Source organism: Megalobrama amblycephala, linkage group LG3, assembly GCF_018812025.1.
Source record: "Megalobrama amblycephala isolate DHTTF-2021 linkage group LG3, ASM1881202v1, whole genome shotgun sequence".
Classification (NCBI taxonomy): Eukaryota; Metazoa; Chordata; class Actinopteri; order Cypriniformes; family Xenocyprididae; genus Megalobrama; species Megalobrama amblycephala.
Genome location: NC_063046.1, coordinates 62,054,973 through 62,078,026, shown reverse-complemented (window position 1 = coordinate 62,078,026; position 23,054 = coordinate 62,054,973). Strand labels below are relative to the sequence as shown.

Genomic DNA, 23,054 nt, shown 5'->3' with positions numbered 1-23,054 from the left:
TCCAGCAGCTTCCCACAGTAGGGGAGAGAGACAGAGAGAGTAAAGGGGAGACGTTATGACAAAAAAAAAAAAAAAAAAAGATTCTGAACTGTGGTCCAGTTGATCAAGCATTGCTGACTGGATACTTGAAGTGAATGACGGACTCAGTATGCAGCTGAATCAATGCACTGGCATGTTTTAATAATATTCAAGGCATGATGCTAGAGACATTATACTTTAAGTTGTCATTATTGCATGCGCTAGTGGAGATGAAATCAAAATATGGATAATCTCAGCGCACTGAGTGACCACAGCTGAGAACCACCGCAACAGAACAATGTATTGTCTGTAATAGACAGATTCAATGTCAAACGTGTAGCCTTGTAAGAGGATGTTATTTAAAGGAATCAACTGCCAAACATTTAATCTCAACAGGTTCCTTTCCATCAGGCGGGAAATGTAACATTTTGAAAAACACCTATTGTGATGCAAATTTGTAGTGTAACAAATCAAAACATCTCAGGTTTCGTATGTAACCATGGTTCCCTGAGAACAGGGACTTTCGAAAGGGAACTCTGTCTTTTGAATGATGAAATTAATGTCTCCACTGCAAACTCCAGGCATTTTTATTACAAACAAAACAAAAATACAATTATAATTATTGACATGCCACTTAACAAAACATTTAATGATGCGGGAGGACCTGATGTGATATCATATATGATGTCATATGAAGCAAGCCCAGCTGCAGAGCCAGAGATCATTAGACCTAGCATCTTCTGAAATGCAACGCTCTGAGTGGCAGAGAAGCCTGGGGCGTAAAGGTTTTCGCGAGCTGCTGAATGGCCAGTGATCGCTCTGGAGTGACCATGGCCCTCATGCGGGTCGAGTCTAAAATTATCCCCAGGAACGAGACACATTGGCTGGGAGATAACGAGCTCTTTGGGAAATTGACCCTGAGCCCCAAGCACTCCAAGTGGTTGAGGATGATGATTGAGGATCTGTGAGATGTTATCTCTGCCTCTGACTGGGCCAGCATGAGCCAGAGATAGCCTGAACGGAAGGACCGTGTATTGAAATGCCACCCCTTTGAAGGCGAATCTCAAGAATCACCTGTGATGGGGGGCTCTATATATATATATATATATACACTACTGTTCAAAAGTTTGGGATCTGTAAGATTTTTAATGTCTTTAAAAAAAGTTTCATCTGCTCACCAAGGCTGCATTTATTTAATTAAAAATACAGTAAAATCAGTAATAATGTGAAATATTATTACAATTTAAAATAACTGTTTTCTATTTGAAAATATTTTAAAATGTAATTTATTCTTGTGTTGGCAAATCTGAATTTTCAGCATCATTACTCCAGTCTTCAGTGTCACATGATCCTTCAGAAATCATTCTAATATGCTGATCTGCTGCTCAAGAAACATTTATTGTGCACAGATGTACAAAATATTTGTGTACAATATTTTTTTTCAGGATTCTTTGATGAATAGAAAGTTCAAAAGAACAGTGTTTATCTGAAATCTAATCTTTTGTAACATTATAAATGTCTTTACTGTCACTTTTGATCGATTTAATGCATCCTTGCTGAAAAAAAAAAAAAAAAATTCTTTAAATTCTTCTCAAAAAAATAAAATAAAAATTCTTACTGACCCCAAACTTTTGAACGGTAGTGTATAATGCTACAGAAGCTTTGTATTTCAGATAAATGCTGTTCTTTTGAACTTTCTATTCATCAAGGAATCCTGAAAAAAAAAGTACACAACTGTTTTCAACATTGAAAATAATCATAAATGTTTATTGAGCAGCAGATCAGCATATTAGAATGATTTCTGAAGGATCATGTGACACTGAAGACTGGAGTAACGATGCTGAAAATTCAGCTTTGCATCACAGAAATAAATTACATTTTATATTATATTCCAATAGAAAACTGTTAATTTAAATTGTAATAATATTTTACAATATTACTGTTTTTACTGTATTTTTAATTAAATAAATGTAGCCTTGGTGAGCAGACAAAACTTCTTTTAAAATCTTACCGATCCCAAACTTTTGAACGGTAGTGTATATATATATATATATATATATATATATATATATATATATATATATATATATATATATATATATATATATATATATATATATATAAAATTATACACAGCACACACACACACACACACAAATTTATTATTTAATTAACTTAAATATAAGTTTAAAAATTAGTTAATTTATTGTCTTGTCAATCAGTTTCTCAGTCAGACCTTGAAGGTTTCTGTTCATTTTGATTTATTTATTTTTTTTCAACATATTGAGTTCAATTATTAAAACATCAACTGAACTACATGATACTATGTCTGATTTACCTAAGAACATTGTTTATGTTTAATATTAAAAAGCAGGGTATAGAATGAAGGAATTTACTAACTGGATTGTTCATAGTGTAAAGAAAAAAGAAAAGTGTAAAGAACAATAAATAAATGTAGAGAATGTATTTTATCACTTATCTACTTTACTGAACACCATTATTACATAATTGAAAACTTTACACAGTTTTTGGATGAATCAAATTGAAATAGCATGCTTTATTTGGTAATGTGTTAAGTTATGAAGTGAATAAATGTACATTTTTAGAGAGAGAAACATTTTTTATAAAAACCTATTGCTTTACATCAGGGGTGTCCAAACCTGCTCCAACACACCTGTCTATCAAGCAGCCTTAAACCCCATGATTATCAGGTGTTTGATTCGGGTTGGAGCTGAAATCTGCAGGGCGGTAGTTCTTTACATAGTTCATTAGCTGAGACCTTTGTCTACAAATAAATCAGATAATAATATATTATTAAATCATAAAAACTAACATCTAAAACATGTTTTGGACCTTATCTCAAGAATCAGTGTATTATTATTATGATGATTATTATTATAAGTACAGATGCTGGTGAAGATGAGGGTGATGAGAGTCACAGACAGACTCCGGATGATGTTCATGTGCTTCAAGCGCCCAAAACAGCAGCTGTATGAAAGCCTCCTCTCGCCCCTCACTGATGCTGATTTCATTCAAGTCTCTTTCAGACTGTTTGCTGAACACACAGAGGAGCGTTCAGGCTTTCAGCAACTTTATCACTTCAAATATCCAGCAGATTCACACGCGGCTTTTCCCCGTGACTGATGCTCGCCTCGGATTTGATCTGACGGAGGCAAAACAAACATTTCCTCTCGCCGTATTTTAGTCTCTAATGAAAGCTCAGAACCTCTGCTTGCTGCTCGCTTTGTTTCGACTGTGACAAACTATTTTACTGCTCCAGTTTCGCCCCAAATGTGAGAGAAGAAAACACACGCGCGAGCGGCTCGTGGACGCGCACAGACACAGAGCGGGGCAGGTTGAGTCTACGAGGTTCTCATGTGTTGTTTAAGAGCGCAGCGCCGCGCGAGCGCTATTCATTGCTGAAAGCAGACAGCGTTTGAGAGACTCGATCCGATCAGAGAGAGATGGCAGAAACCGCCCCAGCCCCGGCTGCTGCCGCCCCGGCCAAAGCGCCCAAGAAGAAGTCCGCTGCGAAAGCCAAGAAAGCAGGTCCAGGCGTCGGTGAGCTCATCGTCAAAACTGTGAGCGCGTCCAAGGAGAGGAGCGGCGTGTCCCTCGCCGCCCTGAAGAAAGCTCTCGCTGCCAGCGGCTACGACGTGGAGAAGAACAACTCCCGCGTCAAGATCGCCATCAAGAGCCTGGTGACTAAAGGCACCCTGGTGCAGGTCAAAGGGACCGGCGCCTCGGGCTCATTCAAGCTCAACAAGCAGCAAGCCGAGACCAAGAAGAAGCCGGCCAAGAAAGCGGCTCCTAAAGCCAAGAAGCCCGCGGCCAAGAAACCCGCTGCGGCCAAGAAGCCCAAGAGCGCCGCGGCAAAGAAGCCCGCCGCGAAGAAATCGCCCAAGAAGGCCAAGAAACCCGCCGCCACAGCCGCTAAGAAGGCCACGAAGAGCCCCAAGAAGGCGAAGAAGCCAGCAGCCGCTAAGAAAGCAGCCAAGAGCCCCAAAAAGCCCAAGGCGGCTAAACCTAAGGCGGCAAAGCCTAAAGCCGCCAAGCCTAAAAAGGCAGCTCCCAAAAAGAAGTAAAAATCTAGTTTGTTCCTCAACGGCTCTTTTAAGAGCCACCCACTAACTCTGAGTAAAGAGCAAAACTCCTGTATTTAATCATTTCTTGTAAATGTTCAAAGGAAATAGTTAAGATGACATTTTTGAAAACTGTTCTTAATAATATAAAATATTTATATGTAGTTTTCACTATATCACTAAATTTCAGTGCACCATTATTATACATAGAAGAAATTATTACAAACAACAATATGAAGTGATAAAACTCCAGTATTACAATATGAACATAATTCTGTAGTTTCAGAAGGTCAATGTGCACAAAATATAGTGTGAAAGTGAAGCACTTTTGGCAGAAACAGCGTATAATATCCATATTTCATGTTAGTGTGTGTCAAACCCCAGTAGCATATTAATATTGATGTGAATTATTTGAAAAACTTGTTTAAATTTTCACCATTTTAGTTCATTTTAACTGCACACAGAAAAACCACATTGTTCAATGAATATTTAGGAATCTAATTATCTTAAAATCTGTTATGCTTTTATATTAATTTTCTATCAGAAATATTTCACTAGTTTCGTCTTTAAAAGTCAAATACGTAATTATTTCCGCCAGAAAGGGGGTTGGGCTTTAGAGGTAAGTTCAGTGATTGGATGAAATCTGAACAGACTCTAAACCAATGAGCGACTGGCACTCTCCTATAAAGACAGTGTGTGCAGGATTGAGTTTTTATTCTCTTTCATTGATAAAGTTGCAGTAACTGAACTCCAGAATGAGCGGCAGAGGCAAAACCGGCGGCAAAGCGAGAGCGAAAGCCAAGACTCGCTCCTCCAGGGCAGGACTGCAGTTCCCCGTCGGTCGTGTTCACAGGCTTCTCCGCAAAGGCAACTACGCAGAGCGCGTCGGTGCCGGTGCTCCTGTTTATCTGGCGGCTGTGCTCGAGTATCTGACCGCTGAGATCCTGGAGTTGGCTGGAAACGCCGCTCGGGACAACAAGAAGACCCGCATCATTCCCCGTCATCTGCAGCTGGCGGTGCGCAATGACGAGGAGCTGAACAAACTTCTGGGTGGAGTGACCATCGCTCAGGGCGGCGTGCTGCCCAACATCCAGGCCGTGCTGCTGCCCAAGAAGACCGAGAAGCCCGCCAAATCCAAATAAACCAGCTCCAGTCTCACTAAACCCAAAGGCTCTTTTAAGAGCCACACATATTATCTGATAGAGAGCGCTTCCCTTTGATACTTAGACAATCCATAATTGCAGTGGATGAGATGAATGTCTCTATAAAACAAAAATGTTTGTTCCGCATCGATTACAAATTCAATAGCAGTTGCAAGATGTGCATGTTTGTTATGAAGGCATGATTCTCTTAAATGATAGAGATCATCAGATGTAGAGTTGAGGCAAGAGACGTAACGTTATCCCTTAAATGAAAATATAGTTGTTTACCGTTCTGCTGACCAAAAGCCCGCCAAATCCAAGTAAACATATTAAACACTAATTCAAAGGCTCTTTTAAAAGCCACACACTTTATCTGATAAAGATGACACTTTTAATAACATGCAGTGGGTGAATAATCAGGAAATGACCCATCAAACAAATTAAATGTTAGATTGCTCTGTATGGATATTTACAAATACAATATTAGCTGTTTATGAACATGATAAAAACTTGTTTGATAGAGGTCGTTCTTTGGTTGCTTTTATACAGATGGCAAAATGATTTAGTTCTGATCCGAGATCTGCACAATCACTGAAGTATTTCAGCACAAATAAACACAGCAGTGTGAGTGTAAAGTCTGTGGGTGTGTGACACTGTCTGAACAAAGCGGGAAACCCTCCGCGCACTGTTGCCAACTATTTTCAAAGGAAAGTAGCTAAAGCCTGCCCAAAAAGTCGCTAAATGTCGCTAGGCGCTTTTTTGAAAAATTGTCGCTAAAGGGGTCTGAAAAGTCGCTAAATCTAGCGACAAAGTCGCTAAGTTGGCAACACTGCCTCCGCGTGTTTGAAAAGAGGAAACGCGCAGTCATTGGCTAGCGGTCATGAGCACACGTCACACACTGGCCAATCACAGGCCTCCGCGCCCCCTCGCGACACTACGAGCTCGTGGCCGCGCGACACTTTAAAAGCAGGAGTGAAACATCAAGCCGCATTTCCAGCACAAGCAGGACAGAGAGAAGGAGAGTTGAGTAATGGCAAGAACCAAGCAGACCGCTCGTAAATCCACCGGTGGTAAAGCCCCGAGGAAGCAGCTCGCTACTAAAGCAGCGCGGAAGAGCGCGCCAGCCACCGGCGGCGTCAAGAAGCCCCATCGCTACAGGCCCGGGACCGTGGCTCTCCGAGAGATCCGCCGTTATCAGAAGTCCACCGAGCTGCTGATCCGCAAACTGCCTTTCCAGCGGCTGGTGCGAGAAATCGCTCAGGACTTCAAGACGGATCTGCGCTTCCAGAGCTCCGCTGTCATGGCCCTGCAGGAGGCCAGCGAGGCTTATTTGGTGGGTCTGTTCGAGGACACCAACCTGTGCGCCATCCACGCCAAGAGAGTCACCATCATGCCCAAAGACATTCAGCTGGCCCGCCGCATCCGCGGAGAGCGCGCTTAACCCGCATCAGCGCATCACCCCAACGGCTCTTTTAAGAGCCACAAACCTGCTCTGAACGAGACCATTTCCAGTGACAATAATTGTTATAAGTTTTGGTGTTATAGTGTCATCAAACCAAAGTGTCAGAGATAAATATATGTCGGTTATAAAGTGTTTGAGGCTTTTTTTTCCCTCTTTGTAATTTAAGCTCATGTTATCACTTCAAGAATTAAATTAGAGATGACTTTACTGTATAATGTAAAACTATGCTGTATAGGTGAACATGAGTTATAAAACCGAAGTTATTTCATATCTAAATTTTTAGTATAGGAAACCTACTGGATAGCATGTGCTGCACATTATTTTCTTAATGTCTTCAGAGACTATATATACATGTAAAATGTATGCAGGCAGTAAAGTAAGTATCAAACTTAATTCTGCATTTTAGCGCTGAAGTTTAGGGTCATGTGACGCGGTGCTGGTTTCTGTCAGGTCCTGTAAGAACCTTAGGATAAACACCTGAAATCAGGAGAAACTACACAAACCCAACGGCTCTTTTAAGAGACACACACCGAGTCATGACTAAGTGATGCAACTGCAGTTATTTTCTGGTTAGAGAATTAAATTAATCAATGAACTCATAAATTCAGTTTCACAATAATGTGTCGAGAGACTGTCAGCGGCATCTTCTCATTATCTTTAACCAACATGATAGAAAAAATATAATAGTTTAAATGGCGCACGGAGATCTTTATTACACAATGTTCAGTAATTTAATGGCCGTTAAATAAGGCGTTTCACAAAAATACGATTAGATCAGAAAGGACCATAAGTTAGAAGTGTACATGCAGAAAACAGAAAAGAAAATTTTATTTTATACAAAAATGGACGTTTATTTACTATTTCTGTAGTTTAAAGTTCAACAACAGGTAAACAATGAAGAGTGTATTTTGTGTCTCTCCTCTCGAAGTCCCTCAATGGGTCTATAAGAGGTTTTACATTGATTACAATTACATGATTTTACACAATATTTCTCTTGAACCTCTTATTTTCTCTAACTGTGATTAATAAAGAGCGGGAAATGAAACAAAGGAAACTGGGGGGAGGGGTGTCGCTCAAACTGTTGGTGGTGGGCGGGGCTATCATTTAACAGCCTGTGATTGGCTCTCATTCAGCGCGTGATGCTTTGAGTTGTCCAGTGAAACACGAGTTTATGGGTGTGGCCTATGAAAACAGGCAATCAGGTGATCCCGTCTCTCTGTGTAAATTAGCATATGGTAGAGAATAAAAGCCTCTGTGTCGCTCGTGAGTCACATTGATTCGTCAGTTCTGCGATCATTCAGCATCATGCCTGAACCAGCCAAGTCTGCGCCTAAGAAGGGCTCCAAGAAGGCCGTCACGAAGACCGCCGGTAAGGGAGGAAAGAAGCGCAGAAAGTCCAGGAAGGAGAGCTACGCCATCTACGTGTACAAAGTGCTGAAGCAGGTTCATCCTGACACCGGCATCTCCTCCAAGGCGATGGGCATCATGAACTCTTTCGTCAACGACATCTTCGAGCGCATCGCCGGTGAGGCGTCTCGTCTCGCTCACTACAACAAGCGCTCCACCATCACGTCGAGAGAGATCCAGACCGCCGTGCGTCTACTGCTGCCCGGTGAGCTGGCCAAACACGCCGTGTCTGAGGGCACCAAGGCCGTCACCAAGTACACCAGCTCCAAGTAGAGTCCCCGAGACTCCCACACACCCAAAGGCTCTTTTAAGAGCCACCCATATACTCCCACAAAAGAGATTTTAACTTTAGTTGAAGAGGTTTATTTTAAACTTCAGTCGCTGTTTTTTACAACCTATTATAAATTAGTGGCTTATGGCTTGTGTACATGTCTGTCTTTATAGTATAATATTAACTCGAAGTGCCTTGAATCAATGTGAAATTTAATTAGTTTCAAGGCATTAACAAATGCTAAACAGAATTTTAATCTTAATTTGTTATTTTGGATAAAACTTACACTGGATATATTGTTTAACTTTACAATTGCTCTAAGTTAGACTGGGTAAACCCAGCCTGATCTGCCAGCGACTTGACACTGCACTTTTCGTTCCATTGACTTACATTCAAACGCATGCGAATGCGTCAGACTGGAAACGCAAGTTCGTGCGAAAAATTTCGCATTTCGCTGCGTTCCAAAGTTCAAGTTTGGTGAAGTCTACCTGCGAATTCGCATCACGTGAAGACGTGCGACCAGTAGAAGATCGATTCGTCACGGCATGACCTCTTGGCTGAATTAAAAGAATTATATTTTTTGCAGTAAAGTCGAGTAGGTTCTATATTTTTACACTTTGATTGCTTTAAGTTATGTTGAATTCATGTTTATAAAAAAGACGTTGTAGACCGTGACCGTTACAGCATCCGAATAAATTTCGCATGTTCAAAGTCTAGTGTGACCATGGCTTCAGTCTGGAAACCCCTACATTCATTTCTGCTGCCTCTGTTACACTTTTGCGGGAACCAATCACAGACTGGCTTATCCATCTTGCTCGCTATTGGCGGGTATAACACGATGACGATAGAGAAGTGACGGCAAGCAGCTTTTAACCTCTCGACGATGCTGAATGACTTATTTAGTTTAGCAAAGAAATCGCTTGAGTGGGTGTAAATACCACTCACTTTCATGTTTTTTTGCACAGCCTGCAAAAATCGCTCGATGCCATTGCTGCTTCTGCAAACCGCTGATCAATGCTACAAACCAATACAAACTGGAGTTTTCACGTTGCTCTGCAAAGTATGTCACCCGGATCGTTGATCTGATTGGTTGAAGGACTGTCCAATTGCGTGAATAATGCTCGTTGATCCCGCCTCGTGTGCTGTAGAAAATACATATCAGACTACCCAGACCAATGTTCAATTTTAAATTGAGCTTGGTCTGGTGATAGCCAGACAAGCTTTAAGTCTTACCGTTGGAGTAACAGCATAGACTATATTGTAGTTGTTCCAAAGAATCAAATACACAAATATTCATTTGAACAGTCCTGGTATTTGTTGAATAAAGAACAAAACAGAGCTAAATCGAGAAAAAAAACGAGAGGATGATTGAATTACAGGAGCACAAGACAGAAACAGATGAAAACTTGCATTAAAAAAAATTGTAAGTTTTTTCCTGCCATGTAGAGTATTTAGATGATATTTACTAGTGCTGTCATTAGATTAATTTTTTTTAATCGCACACTTATCGTGAAATTTGAGCATACACCATTTATCTTGTTTAACACGTCCATTTTGCCATCATTGCCTATATCCAGCAAAGTAAACCATCAGATTGAAGTGTGATTTTCACAAAACTCTATTTTTCAAGGTAAATTTAAATGTCTTTCCAAAAAAGGACACCAAATTATATGATTTAATATAGCTCATACATTTATGTACACCAAAGCAACCATAAAAAAATCAACAATGCTTTACAAGTTTTTCAACTATCTAATAATAGTTTTCAAATACAGAAACTACATAAAAACTAATATGAATAATCAGTGGATTTACTTTGTTTTAAAAAGTGGGTGGGACAGGAATGTGTATGTGTGGGGGGTGTATTGTAATTGTATTATTACAATAATAATAATATCATATTAAAATTAATATGTTAGTTTCTTCCTTACATCAGCTATAATACAATATGTTGTTAGTCTCGAGAGTATGTACATTGATTAATAAATACGAGGATCTGCCTTTGATATTGTCCAGATGGACTAGTGGCAGCATTTTCATTTAGCGTGCAAGAGGTTCTGGGTTCTAATCCATCCATTTATAATTTATTTATTATTTTTTCTCATTAAAACCAAAGATGTTCATCAGTGATTGTATATCAAGAGCAGGGACACGTTTATGTGTATTTTGTTTTGTGATTTCAATGTAATGAATAGAGAGTCTCTGCAACAGTTAAGCGATAGACTGAAGCGCTCGTCCGCGTGGATCGCAGTGTGCACGAGCGCCGAGAGAACACTGTCGCGCCTCTGATAACAGCGACAACGAGCACTCAACATGATTTCAAAAACAACACATCCCAGCGCCAGATCGCCTATTATTTAAAACAAATTGATAATCAACTAGAGGTGTTTCTTTTGTATTAGATATCCGTGCTGCGAGATGTTTTAAAAAGTGGTGGGGACATGTCCCACCCTCAAATTACGCCTATGCGAATAATTAAATAAAGATGAAACATTAAGATACAAAAGCTATTCAGTCAAGAGTGATTTATTCGTCTTCTGATTAACTTTAAACACACAAAGCAGGAATATTAGACTGCTGTCCCTTTAAGACATAATAGATCCAGAACACTGATACTGACACACATGCGCTGTCTGTCTCGTTTCTCTCTTTAAGACATAACCTGTTTGTTAGGATACTCGCTAAGATGTTGACACAATTTTTGTGTGAATTTGTCCATTTAGGTTCAAGACGTGAAAGACAATTTGTATGAGAGTATTTGCGCGCTGTGACGCGGCTCTCCATGAACGCGCTTCGGATGATCGCACACACAAAGCTCTCTTTCGCGTCTTACGGATGAATGTTTAAATTGGCGAGGTTTAAATGAGTTTAGTTTAAACAAAGATAGCAATGTGAGATGTTCAGGTCTCACCTGCGCTCGCGCGCTATCAACACCAGGTGATGACGGTGTAAATGAGTGTCATAGAGCTTTCAGGTCCGTGTACTTTTGCGTCCATTCGTTTTTCCTTTTTTAAACCAGAAATGAAATATGGAAAATGCGGTTTCTTTGTTTTTTATTTTAACATTGATGAATATAATTAGCAGATACAAGCCAACTTTCTTTATGTAAGATTAATATTTTATTAAAAATAACATTAATGATATACAAGTTGTTATTTAATATGTAAAAATGCTAAATTTAATTTCCAATGTTTTGCGTCATACACACAGACGCTAAAGCGCCCTCTAGTGCCTTTTCCTCTGGCGTCAATAGAATGACTCACTTCAAGAGCTAGCCTAAATTACATTGATTGATTTTCATTCATTAAATTACTATTATTATTTGTACATTTATATTTTAACCTAAACATTAAATTTCTAAACCTTATAGCCTCTTGTTTAGCGCTCTAACATGGTCGAGTTCCCGCTTGTGGTCTCAATCCCGTCATTTTGCTTTTTACTCTGTTTTATGCGAATAAAGGCCAAAACGATCTAAATTACTGACTTTTTTGTCTGGCTCTGTTAGGGGTTTTACATAGTTTTATATTGAGAAATTGTTTGGGATTAGGAGTCACTTTATAGCTATGCTATGATGTTCAAATTGAAAATATTTGTTATGATGACAAAATTATACCCGAATAAATATTTCTCATTTCTTATTGAAAGCAATGCGTTACGGTTGTGTCGCTGGACATTACGCTTTACGTGGCTTAATCCTACTAAAACAACAACCAGGAAGAAACTACATTTTCTCACACATTTTCTTGTCATCACTAGCATCTGCTATAACTGCAACGTAAACAAAATGGAAGGACAATATAGAGTTATGCGTTTATAACTGTTTTCTACAAGTGGAAAACGCTGAACGTTGAAAGCACGTTGCCTTCGGCCTGACCTGCTTGTCTGCACATCTTTATTGGTAATTTAATATCAGTGTCTTAATGCATAAGCGTTTTCTTCATAACTGTGTTTTATTTTCTAGGAAAATGCTTAACGTGTTATTAATTGTGTTCATAGTGGGCTGCTTATAAGGTGTAGTGAATTTGCTCCTCCAATATCACCATTAAGCCACATTAATATTTTTCACGTTAAGCACTTAGAATGTCCCGCTTCGCTGGACGCGTTTGCTGCCAGTATCTCTTGAACATGCGGCAGTATCGGACCCCTCGTGAGTGAGAACGGGGTGGAAATCAAGTCAAGATAGGGTGACCACCCGTCTCGCATTTTGCGGGACAGTCCCGAATTTGGGAGCTTTGTCCCGCTTCCCGCAAGACTTAAGTAGTGTCCCGCATTTCATTTATGTCTGTATTTTTTTTTTTTTTTCATCCCTGAAATTACAATACCACAGTAAGAAATATAATAAAAACTAGGAACATTTAAAAATCTATTTGCGCAGCCGTCATATTCTAGCTGTGAAAATAACCAACGCAATCATAGAGAGAGGTTTTCCCTCTGATGACAACTGAATGGACAGCGCAAAGAGCAGGCCTCATCAAAGTCTGTAAACACAACTACACTAGCAAGGATTTCATCTTACATACTGGATAAGAACCCCAAGACCTGCTTAAAGCTGCCCAAATCGATTAAAGCATGTAATCATCCATCCTGATGTTAAATATTTCCAACGCACGGCGGCGATCAAGCGCCACACACGGAAATGGTTGAGCACCTACAGAAAAACGAGATATTCTCCATTTGTTTTAACCAATACAAAATTGCGAAATTCAGACACGACTTTCTTCACACGTTAATAGTTCATTTAATGCGGGTTTTATGGCGTTATTATAATGAAAAATATGGAGAACGCATTATTGTATCACGAGAGCGCATTAAATACGCGAGCAGGAATCTCTCCGCTCACAGGCGGATTCACTTGCACAAAACTGGACGCGCGCGCGCTATAGCTCAGATATTACATCTGCGCGCTCAAACTTTGTCCTCCTGCATGCAGCCGTGAATCTATCTTCTCTCCAGGATTTAATGTTGCCATAGGCGCAACATTATAAGCACCTACCGGCAGAAACATTAATCGGCGCATATGCCAAGTTTGCCAACAAATGTAAATCAATATTTACATAGCGTAATAGTTGTAAATGTATCTGTCTCATGTGTCTCGCAAAATCACATCTACTGTCCTACAGATCAATAGCCAGGTGGTCACCCTAAGTCATGTATTATCATGTTTCAGAGACATGGCTCTCGAAAGTGTGGGGGAAACAACAATTTTACAAAAGAAAACTTGTAAATTGACATTTCTTCGACTTTAATCTGTCCTTTTTTAATTTTGGTTTATAAAGATGCAAAACGTAATAAACAAAAATCTGAAAATAAGTCAATATTTATTTTGTGCACATGAAATTTGTGTATTCGGTTTTAATTTAAATTTTGGTATTCACCATAGCATTTAAAAATACAACAACCGTTCGTTTTTTGTTTTTCTTGACGTGGTTAAAAAACGAAAAAGGAATGGACGCAAAAGTACACGGACCCTTTCAGTACATCATTAAACATTTGTTTACACTGTTTTGTCGGTCCAGGTATCGTTCGTTCATTTGTTTTTGGTTTCACATAGGAAAACGAAAAAAAACGAGAAAACAACTCCTTTTTTCGTTTTTTTAGAAAAACGAAAAAACGAAATTATGACTTGATTTTTGGTTTTCCCGTTCTTGCACAGAAATCAGAAGAACCACTTTATATTCCGATTGGGTCCTGTGGGTGGTGCTAAATCTGATTGGTCATTGTTTTTCAAAATAAGAGTTTTCCCAACACTGTATTTTTAGCCTGTAAAATTAAGTCTATATGCATGCTATTTGTCACCCAATTATTTGGCTTCACTGACTGAAAAAATCTATTGAAATAGTCTAAATGTAAACATGTTCACGCATTGACAGTTGTCATACAAATTTAAGTAATACATTTATTCTTTGTTTTAGATGTTTTTATTAACTTAAATTCTTATGAATAATATATTTTTTATAATGTCTATTTGTTATTTAAGGCCTGTATGCACATATCGGATTTAGGGGGCAGGACTTAGGGGGCTGGGGGCTTGAGTTTATGTTTGGGCCCTACTTATGCTACAAACATCATAGATGTATGATGTATGGAGAAGCACAAATTACACAAAAATTTAAATATGCTTTGAGGTTCCTAGAACAAGTAATATTCAACATGCCTTTAGTCAAAGTATAGCGGTAGGCTAATAGGCCTATTACATCGTCATTATAATACAATATAATGCAGGATGTGCTCACTCGGTTGAGAGAAGATCAAAACCAAGAGAAAGAGAAAACTTTATTTTTAAATTCATTGTTATAGCTATCTATCCTCTTATGTCAGATTCTTAAATTTAGTCAACAAATTCACGGTTGCTGTAAGCCTATTTTTAAAAGTTGAACACCATTTTAAATTGAACTAGGCTACACCGAATGCTGCGCAAAAAAATAAATAGCCTGTCGACGATTTTTCAGATTTTTATGACTTTTTGCCCCTTTATTAAACATTTAATAATTATTTAATATTATTAAATTAATTATTAATTAATATAATATAATTAATTAATTATTTAACATTTAATATTAATTTAATTTCATTATTCACAAATTATTATGGAAAAAAAATAAGATTTTATTGGTGTTCTAAGGCCAAATTATAACCTGGAAATTATATTTTTCCCGCAGTGCTGAATGAGAAGAGCCATAGGCTATATGTCTCTGGAACCACAGCCTACAGAAAGGGGATTTATAGTTATAGGCTAATGATAATAAATGTGTCTGAAAAAATAACGAGGCATTTTAATTTAATTGTTTATTAATAAACTATTGTTTTCTAAATCAGGGTCGGCTAAAAACATATCTCCATCTCCGCTGTTAAGCGGATGCGCCTTTAGAGAAAAATACAGATTACATAATCAGAAGGTATTAGATCTCGATTCGAATTTGTTCGTTTTAAAGTGGACATTTCAAGCTTTAGCCTACATAGGCCATTTTGTTTCAGTTCTCGCGCTTCAGTTCACGGAGATCATGAAACCGCGCCTGATTGTTATTTTATTTTATAAAAGCACAACGTTTTCTTGTTGAGTTTACACAAATAAAAGTAGTTGCAAATAATGTATTATTATTTTCTTTATGACCAGAAATGATAGAGTATTTTAAGTTTTTTCCACTGTTGATAGGAAAATGCAAGTGTTCGCGTCCGCGCCTCCCTGCCATGCAGTGCGCACTCCACACTCCACACAAACCCTTGGATATGCGTCAAAATCGTGTGTTTATTTGTGATAATCTTAGCCCTGTATTATTATTTTCTAACTTGTATTATGAATGACATTTGACGAATTGCTTTGTTTCTTTTTTGGATAAAAGCGTCTTCTAATATGTAGCCCAATAAATGTTGATGATGATAACTATTATTATTATTATAATGATGATGATAATTATTATTATTATATTCGTATACGGACCCCAAACACACCGCGTCTTCTAAGTCAGGTGACTGTAAATGCGCAAAAACTTTCCATTGCAGTTTTGCGAAATATTCCTTTTTCGAATTGCCTAAAAAACACCTAATGCGAAAACTTTTTTTGCGATAATGTTCAGAGAACATCAATTCACCGGGGCCTCCCCATTTGAATAAAAGACATGATATTAATATTATTAATAAGAATAATAACAATAATAAGGATAAGAAGAAGAAGAAAAACAATGACACTGTGTTAAAAATAAATAGTTGCAACCATAAAGGATTAGAAAAAAATTATTTTGAAGTCCTAATACGATCTCTCTCATTTTAATAAAAATCAATAATATGGTTGATGGTTAATTTGTAGGCTACGTCACATTGCTTTACAGAGAATGATCATTTTCTATAAATTTGTTCACTAAATTATGTGCTCTCGAGAGTTTTCAGCGCTCTCTCCACTGCCATCACAATAGGAATAGGCATACAACAACAACAAAAAAAAAAATTAGGCCTAACGAGTTCTGTTTTATTTATTTAGCTATAACACGAGCCTATGATATGCGAGTTATCGCACCAGCAAGAGTGCTGTTTTTAGGAATATCTGCACAATCGCAAATGTGACATTTATACAACAGTTCAATAAAGTTACTCAGTAACTTTTATAGATTCAAGTAGGCTACCCAGAGTCGTTTGCTAGGTTAAATGAGTTAGGATTTTTGAACGACTAGTTTGAATAAAGGATTCAACTCTCTCATTAAGTTAGAGGCTTACCGCCACCTACTGGCGGTTTTAGTTTCATAGTTAAAAAAGTAGACGTTTCATTTTTTTTTTTTTTTTTCAATCATTTCATATTTCTACATTAAATTTTTAACATTAAAAACATTAATCTCTTAACATAATTTATGCAATTATAATTTGCTGTGTAAATCCACATGCCATGTCTAAACAGCCTGTGTCAATCCAAAAATTGATTTTATTGATACCGACTTCCTTTTATTTGGTCATAATAGCCATACACCGTGTCTTTGCATTCTGATTGAATTTGTTGACTAAATTTAAGAATCTGACATAAGAGGATAGTTAGCTATAACAATGAATTTAAAAATACAGTTTTCTTTTTTTCTTGGTTTTGATCTTCTCTCAACCGAGTGAGCACATCCTGCATTATATTGTATTATAATGACGAGGTAATAGGCCTATTAGCCTACCGCTATACTTTGACTAAAGGCATGTTGCATATTACTTGTTCTAGGAACCTCAAAGCATATTTAAATTTTTGTGTAATTTGTGCTACTCCATACATCATACATCTATGATGTTTGTAGCATAAGTATGGCCCAAGGGCCTTAAATAACAAATAGACATTATAAAAATATATTATTCATAAGAATTTAATTTTATAAAAACATCTAAAACTTTAAAAATTAATCTAAAATTAATTTTACAAGCTAAAAAATTCAGTGTTGGGAAAACTCTTATTTTGAAAAACAATGACCAATCAGATTTAGCACCACCCACAGGACCCAATCGGAATATTTAGTGTTTTTTCTGATTTCTGTGCAAGAACGGGAAAACCAAAAATCAAGTCATAATTTCGTAATAAGTCATAATTTTCTAAAAAACGAAAAAACAAAAAAAGGAGTTGTTTTCTCGTTTTTTTCGTTTTCCTATGTGAAACCAAAAACAAATGAACGAACGAAACCAGGGGTGCGTTTCCCGAAAGCATCGTTGGTGAACTATGGTCGTAAGTCCCATTGAACTCTATTGGTAACGACGGAACTTACGACCATAGTTCGCTTTGGGAAACGCACCCCTGGTCCGGGTAAATCAGGGTATCTTTTGGTCATTCGTTTTTTGATTTAATAATGAAATCGGAAAATGAAAAACGGCACCTTTTTCGTGTTTCATTTTTTTCAAACAAAACGAAAAACAAGAATTCGGCTTGATTTTTCGTTTTTCGTTCAGGGGTAGAAAATGAATAAACAACTTGAATATTTGATCTCAACATGTGGGCGGGAATGAAACGCCCCTTTCCGCTGATTGGTCAACCAAATTTTAAACTGTGCCGTCATCAGCTCTTCCGCAGTTCAGAGCAGCAGAATAAAAGTCCTTCGCTGCGATGGATTCAACGCGTTTATTGCAACTATATAATCACTTTTAAATTTACATTTAATCTTAATCTCTATCTCTTGATCTCTATCTCTCAAACAGCCAGATAAGACGAATGACTTGAGACACAAATCGAGGCAGAGCCTATAGACAAGGCTTTCTTTAGCTCAGAAATATTATTATCTCAGATATAATAATTTACTTCGCACCTGCACTCACAACTACCTAATAGCCAATACCTTTGACACACTGCCTGTTTTATTATTGCTGACCACCATCGTAGTTAATGTTCACAGCACATCTATTATAGTTCTATTATGATTTTTATTCAGTCAACAGATGGATATCATAATGCCATTATCTAATGTTTCAGTGATTGAATTTAGTGAAATATGAATTTAACATAACGATTTTACGGTGAACTTGTTTGAGGTATATGAATAAAACCCTGAAATAAGACTTTGTACAATAAACCGGAGATGAAAGGTTTTCATATTTAATGCCATCTACCAGTGTCAGAAATTAACTTTCCCATATGGGACAAATGATTTTCAGGGTATTATTTATTTATTTATTTTTTGTATCTTTATATATAATTTCTTTCCTAATCTTATTAAATATTTATGCTATCTATAATGTTAAATTCTTAAATGTAGTCAAATAAATTAGAATAATATGACACTAGGCTGTTACCAATTAAATCAGTATCAGTCAACTGCATGATGCTTTCAGAGCTACTTACATTAAATAGATTTACACATTAATTACAACAGTATAATATAATGAGATTAATATTTTAAACAACATTTTTATTCAGAAATGACAAGATGAAATAATACTTGGATTATGAAAGTAATATCGCCACTAGGTGGCGGTAAGTCATTGTGTTAAAGAAGGAGTCATTTATTCATTTGTCGATTCGTTCAAAGCGCTGATTCATTCAGGAATAAAATCAAGTGGCTGTCTATATTAATTGGTCACTGAATCATCGTCTATATTAATGGGTTGTTCAAAGACTCTTATTCATTCAGGAACGAAACAACTCTGTGTGCATACTGCGAGTCAGTCGCACAACGCTTCTGTGACTTTATTTGCTATGGAGGTTTAGTTGGCAGAGAAAATAACCGGTCTGTCTGCCATCCGTTAGCTGGCCAATACTTAATATTAATTAAGTAATCTCAGCATATTGCCTAAAACAAAAAAAAATTAATTTGTTAAAAACCACAAGCTATATATTATTTTTGGCAGCTGTTACAGAAACATTTTTACCCAAAAAAAATCTGATTTAACCTTGAGATTTGAAGTATTAGATAGCTTAGATATTTGCACCACTACAATGACAATAATTCTTAATTTCTGATAGAAATGCAAAATCAATCGGTAGTTATTAATAGAATAACGAGACACAAACCTTTACATTCAATCGCGTTTGGTCCCATTTATTTTTGATCACAGTGTATACTACATACAAACTTTAAGTCCAAAAATGCGCACATTTGTAGAAATGCACATTTACCTCAGATTTCATTAGATAGAATAAACCGGGCCGTACGCAGGGTTTCATAGCTATTTGCCGAGGTCAGAAAATGTAGTTTCCTAGGGGGGTATGGGGGCATGCTCCCCCGAAAATGTAGATTTCCCTGGTGTACATATGTGCATTTTTAAGACGTTTTAAGGCCAACAAATTGGATAACAATTTAAAACCATGTCAACAAATAAATGCATGGACAGTTTTGAGGCAGCTTTAATCGCACGTTTGGTAATTTCATGACTTAACTTACAACAGAACAACGACGGTCATTGCTCGTAGTTTCTTTTGCGCTTTATTTAAGCTATAATAAAGTAATTAAATGCAGCGCGCGCCGGCGCATTTGCGCATGCAATTCTTGAGTGCGCGCCGCTATCTCTGTGCTATCGCCTGAGTGCCACACAGATTCTGATAGGTGGTCAGCAATAATAAAACAGGCAGAGTGTAAAAGGTGTTGGCTATTAGGTAGTTGTGAGTGCACGTGCGAAGTAAATTATTATATCTGAGATAATAATATTTCTGAGCTAAACACGCGTTTTTATGGACACACAGAAGAAAGCCTCTACAGGCTCTGCCTCGATTTGTGTCTCAAGACATTCGTTAGTCTGGCTGTTTGAGAGATAGAGATCAAGAGATAGAGATTAAGATTAAATGTAAATTTAAAAGTGATTATATAGTTGCAATAAACGCGTTGAATCCATCGCAGCGAAGGGCAATTATTCTGCTGCTCTGAACTGCGGAAGAACTGATGACGGCACAGTTTAATGTTTGGTTGACCAATCAGCGGAAAGGGGCGTTTCATTCCCGCCCACATGTTGAGATCAAATATTCAAGTTGTTTATTCATTTTCTACCCCTGAACGAAAAACGAAAAATCAAGCCGAATTCTTGTTTTTCGTTTTGTTTGAAAAAAAAAATGAAAAACGAAAAAGGTGCCGTTTTTCATTATCCGATTTCATTATTAAGTCAAAAAACGAATGACCAAAAGATACACGGACCTACCTGGACCTTTGTCCAAGTTCTTTTGATCATCGCAGTTGTAACGAATTGGGAAACCAGAATGCACATCCATCGACTGCAACATACATTAGCCGAATCCGTCTGTCTGTTTTGCACGTTGTTTTCAACAAACCGATGCATCATCATTGAGATGAACCGCGGTGCAAGCGCGTGCCGAACGGGAGGGCTCGCGCTCTTCAGTTACAATGACAGAAAATGACAGAGTTTGTGATTTAAAGCGAAACAGACACTGGAATGAATAATTCTATCTGCCATCTCTGATAGAATCATCATGGACTTTAAAGGATTAGTTCACTTTCAAATTTAAATTTCCTGATAATTTACTCACCTCCATGTCATCCAAGATGTTCATGTCTTTCTTTCTTCATTGGAAAAGAAATGAAGGTTTTTGAGGAAAACATTCCAGGATTTTTCTCCATATAGTGGACTTCACTGGGGTTCAACGGGTTGAAGGTCCAAATGTCAGTTTCAGTGCAGCTTCAAAGAGCTCTACATGATCCCAGAGGAGGAATAAGAGTCTTATCTAGAGAAACCATCAAATAAAAATTTAAAAAATGAGAATTTGTACGAGAGTATTTGCGCGCTGTGACGCGGCTCTCCATGAACGCCCTTCGGATGATCGCACACACAAAGCTCTCTTTCGCATCTTACGGATGAATGTTTTGCTAAATGGAAAAAGGAGAAAAAGTAGTAGGTACTAAGTCCACACATTGCAGTTAAACCCGCTTCAGTGCATCCCAACGGCTCTTTTAAGAGCCACCAAACCTGCTCTGAATGAGACCATTTCCAGCATCAGTAATTATTACATAAGATTTGGTGTTTGTGTCAAACCAAAGTGTCAGAGGTCAATATATGCAGGTTATAAAGCGTTTTAGTCTTTTTCCCCCTCTTTATTTAACCTGTTATCACTTCATGAATATAAATGTAATGCCTTAACTGTATAATATAGAGTCATATTTTTGAGTGAGTACATGTAGAGTGATAGTGCCTGGTCAATTATTTCATATCTACATTTTTAGTATAGTAAACATACTGGATAATATATGCTGCACATTATTTTGAGAATATTTTCTAAATGTAATCAGGGACAATAATATTAAGATGTACGCAGGCAGTGAAGTTGTGAATGTATCGAACATAATCCTGCATTTTATCCCTGAAGTTTAACATTAAAATAATTCTGTCTGGCTTTCAATTGTTTACGATTTCTACATTTCTTTTACTAAAGAGGTAAAAACACTTAAAACATTCATGTTCAAACACACACAAGCATAAAAAAGATATAACATAGATGTGCCACAATATAATCATTTTACTTTAACATCTCTCTTTGTTTACTTTGTTGAGCTTGTAGAAAAGCATTTTCAGTGTAAACTAGTAAAACTGTAAATTATATGATCTTTGGGAAATAAATCTTATAAGATCTTAAACGGCTAGAGTTGGGAATAAATCACGTGCTCTAGATATATTTGAGGGGAGGGGCGTGTTGCGCCATGTGACATGACGCTGGTTTCTGTCAGGTCCTGTAAGCAAGTGTAAAAGTCCTCCTTGTAAGGTTGAATTATCATTTATTCGTCATCATCGTCTGATAGAGTTCAGTGATCATGTCTGGAAGAGGCAAAGGCGGGAAAGGGCTCGGGAAAGGAGGCGCGAAGCGTCACCGTAAAGTTCTGCGCGATAACATCCAGGGAATCACCAAACCCGCCATTCGTCGTCTGGCTCGCCGCGGCGGCGTCAAGCGCATCTCCGGGCTGATCTACGAGGAGACCCGCGGTGTGTTGAAGGTGTTTCTGGAGAACGTGATCCGCGATGCCGTCACCTACACCGAGCACGCCAAGAGAAAGACCGTCACCGCCATGGATGTTGTGTACGCGCTGAAGCGACAGGGACGAACCTTGTACGGCTTCGGAGGATAAACACCTGAAACCAGGAGAAACTACACAAACCCAACGGCTCTTTTAAGAGCCACACACTCTTACACACAAAGAGCTGATCAGATCATATTGATTCATGTGTTATTCAGATATAATGAAACGCTTCTGAGTAAAACATGAAAATATGAAAGTCATCTGAAAAAAATTAGTGTCTTTTTTTTTAATAGTTACTTTAATGTTATGAGTCTGATTGCATTTAGAACTGAGTCTATTTCTCTTTTAAGATTAAAATTTATAACCAGAATGTTTTGTTTTTTGTATCAAACACATTTCTCTGAGATTAAGGTCTAGTTTCACAGACAAGGTTTAGACTAAGATTTTAAATTAGGACTTTTAATTAGCTTATATAAATGTCTTAGAAAAAAACATTCCTGTTGAGACAAAACAATGACACTGACATATTTTAAGACAGAACAGCACAAGTTTCTTTAGTTCAAGTGAAACTGCGGGTAATTGTCTAATTTGTGTCACATGACATAATTTATTCCTGTAGACTTTGCTTTGAATTAAAGTGGTTTACAAAATAAAGACAAAATCTAAATATGACCAGCAAATGGGCTTTTGTTTAAGAGACTTTTTTAATCATTCTTCCCTCCAAAATTCTCTCAATCTATATGGAGTTTTCAAACACAATCCTGCAGAATA

The 23,054-nt window shown here is 37.6% G+C and overlaps 4 protein-coding genes across 4 annotated transcripts; all 4 read left to right on the top strand.

Moving 5' to 3' along the window:
* Window positions 1-3,462: 3,462 nt before the first annotated feature.
* LOC125265922 (histone H1-like) lies at window positions 3,463-4,144 on the top strand. The gene has a single exon (XM_048186484.1). It carries the CDS (start codon window positions 3,483-3,485, stop codon window positions 4,101-4,103), a length of 621 nt encoding a protein of 206 aa, XP_048042441.1. The 5' UTR covers window positions 3,463-3,482; the 3' UTR covers window positions 4,104-4,144.
* A 691-nt stretch (window positions 4,145-4,835) lies between these two features.
* Window positions 4,836-5,253, top strand: LOC125265906 (histone H2A-like). Its single transcript, XM_048186470.1, has one exon. It carries the CDS (start codon window positions 4,856-4,858, stop codon window positions 5,240-5,242), a length of 387 nt encoding a protein of 128 aa, XP_048042427.1. The 5' UTR covers window positions 4,836-4,855; the 3' UTR covers window positions 5,243-5,253.
* A 985-nt stretch (window positions 5,254-6,238) lies between these two features.
* On the top strand, window positions 6,239-22,653 carry LOC125265923 (histone H3-like). Its single transcript, XM_048186485.1, has 2 exons — window positions 6,239-6,601; window positions 22,070-22,653. Exons 1-2 carry the CDS (start codon window positions 6,273-6,275, stop codon window positions 22,389-22,391), a joined length of 651 nt encoding a protein of 216 aa, XP_048042442.1. The 5' UTR covers window positions 6,239-6,272; the 3' UTR covers window positions 22,392-22,653.
* LOC125265915 (histone H2B-like) lies at window positions 7,977-8,429 on the top strand. The gene has a single exon (XM_048186479.1). The coding sequence runs from the start codon at window positions 8,010-8,012 to the stop codon at window positions 8,382-8,384; it is 375 nt and encodes a 124-aa protein (XP_048042436.1). The 5' UTR covers window positions 7,977-8,009; the 3' UTR covers window positions 8,385-8,429.
* Window positions 22,654-23,054: the final 401 nt, after the last annotated feature.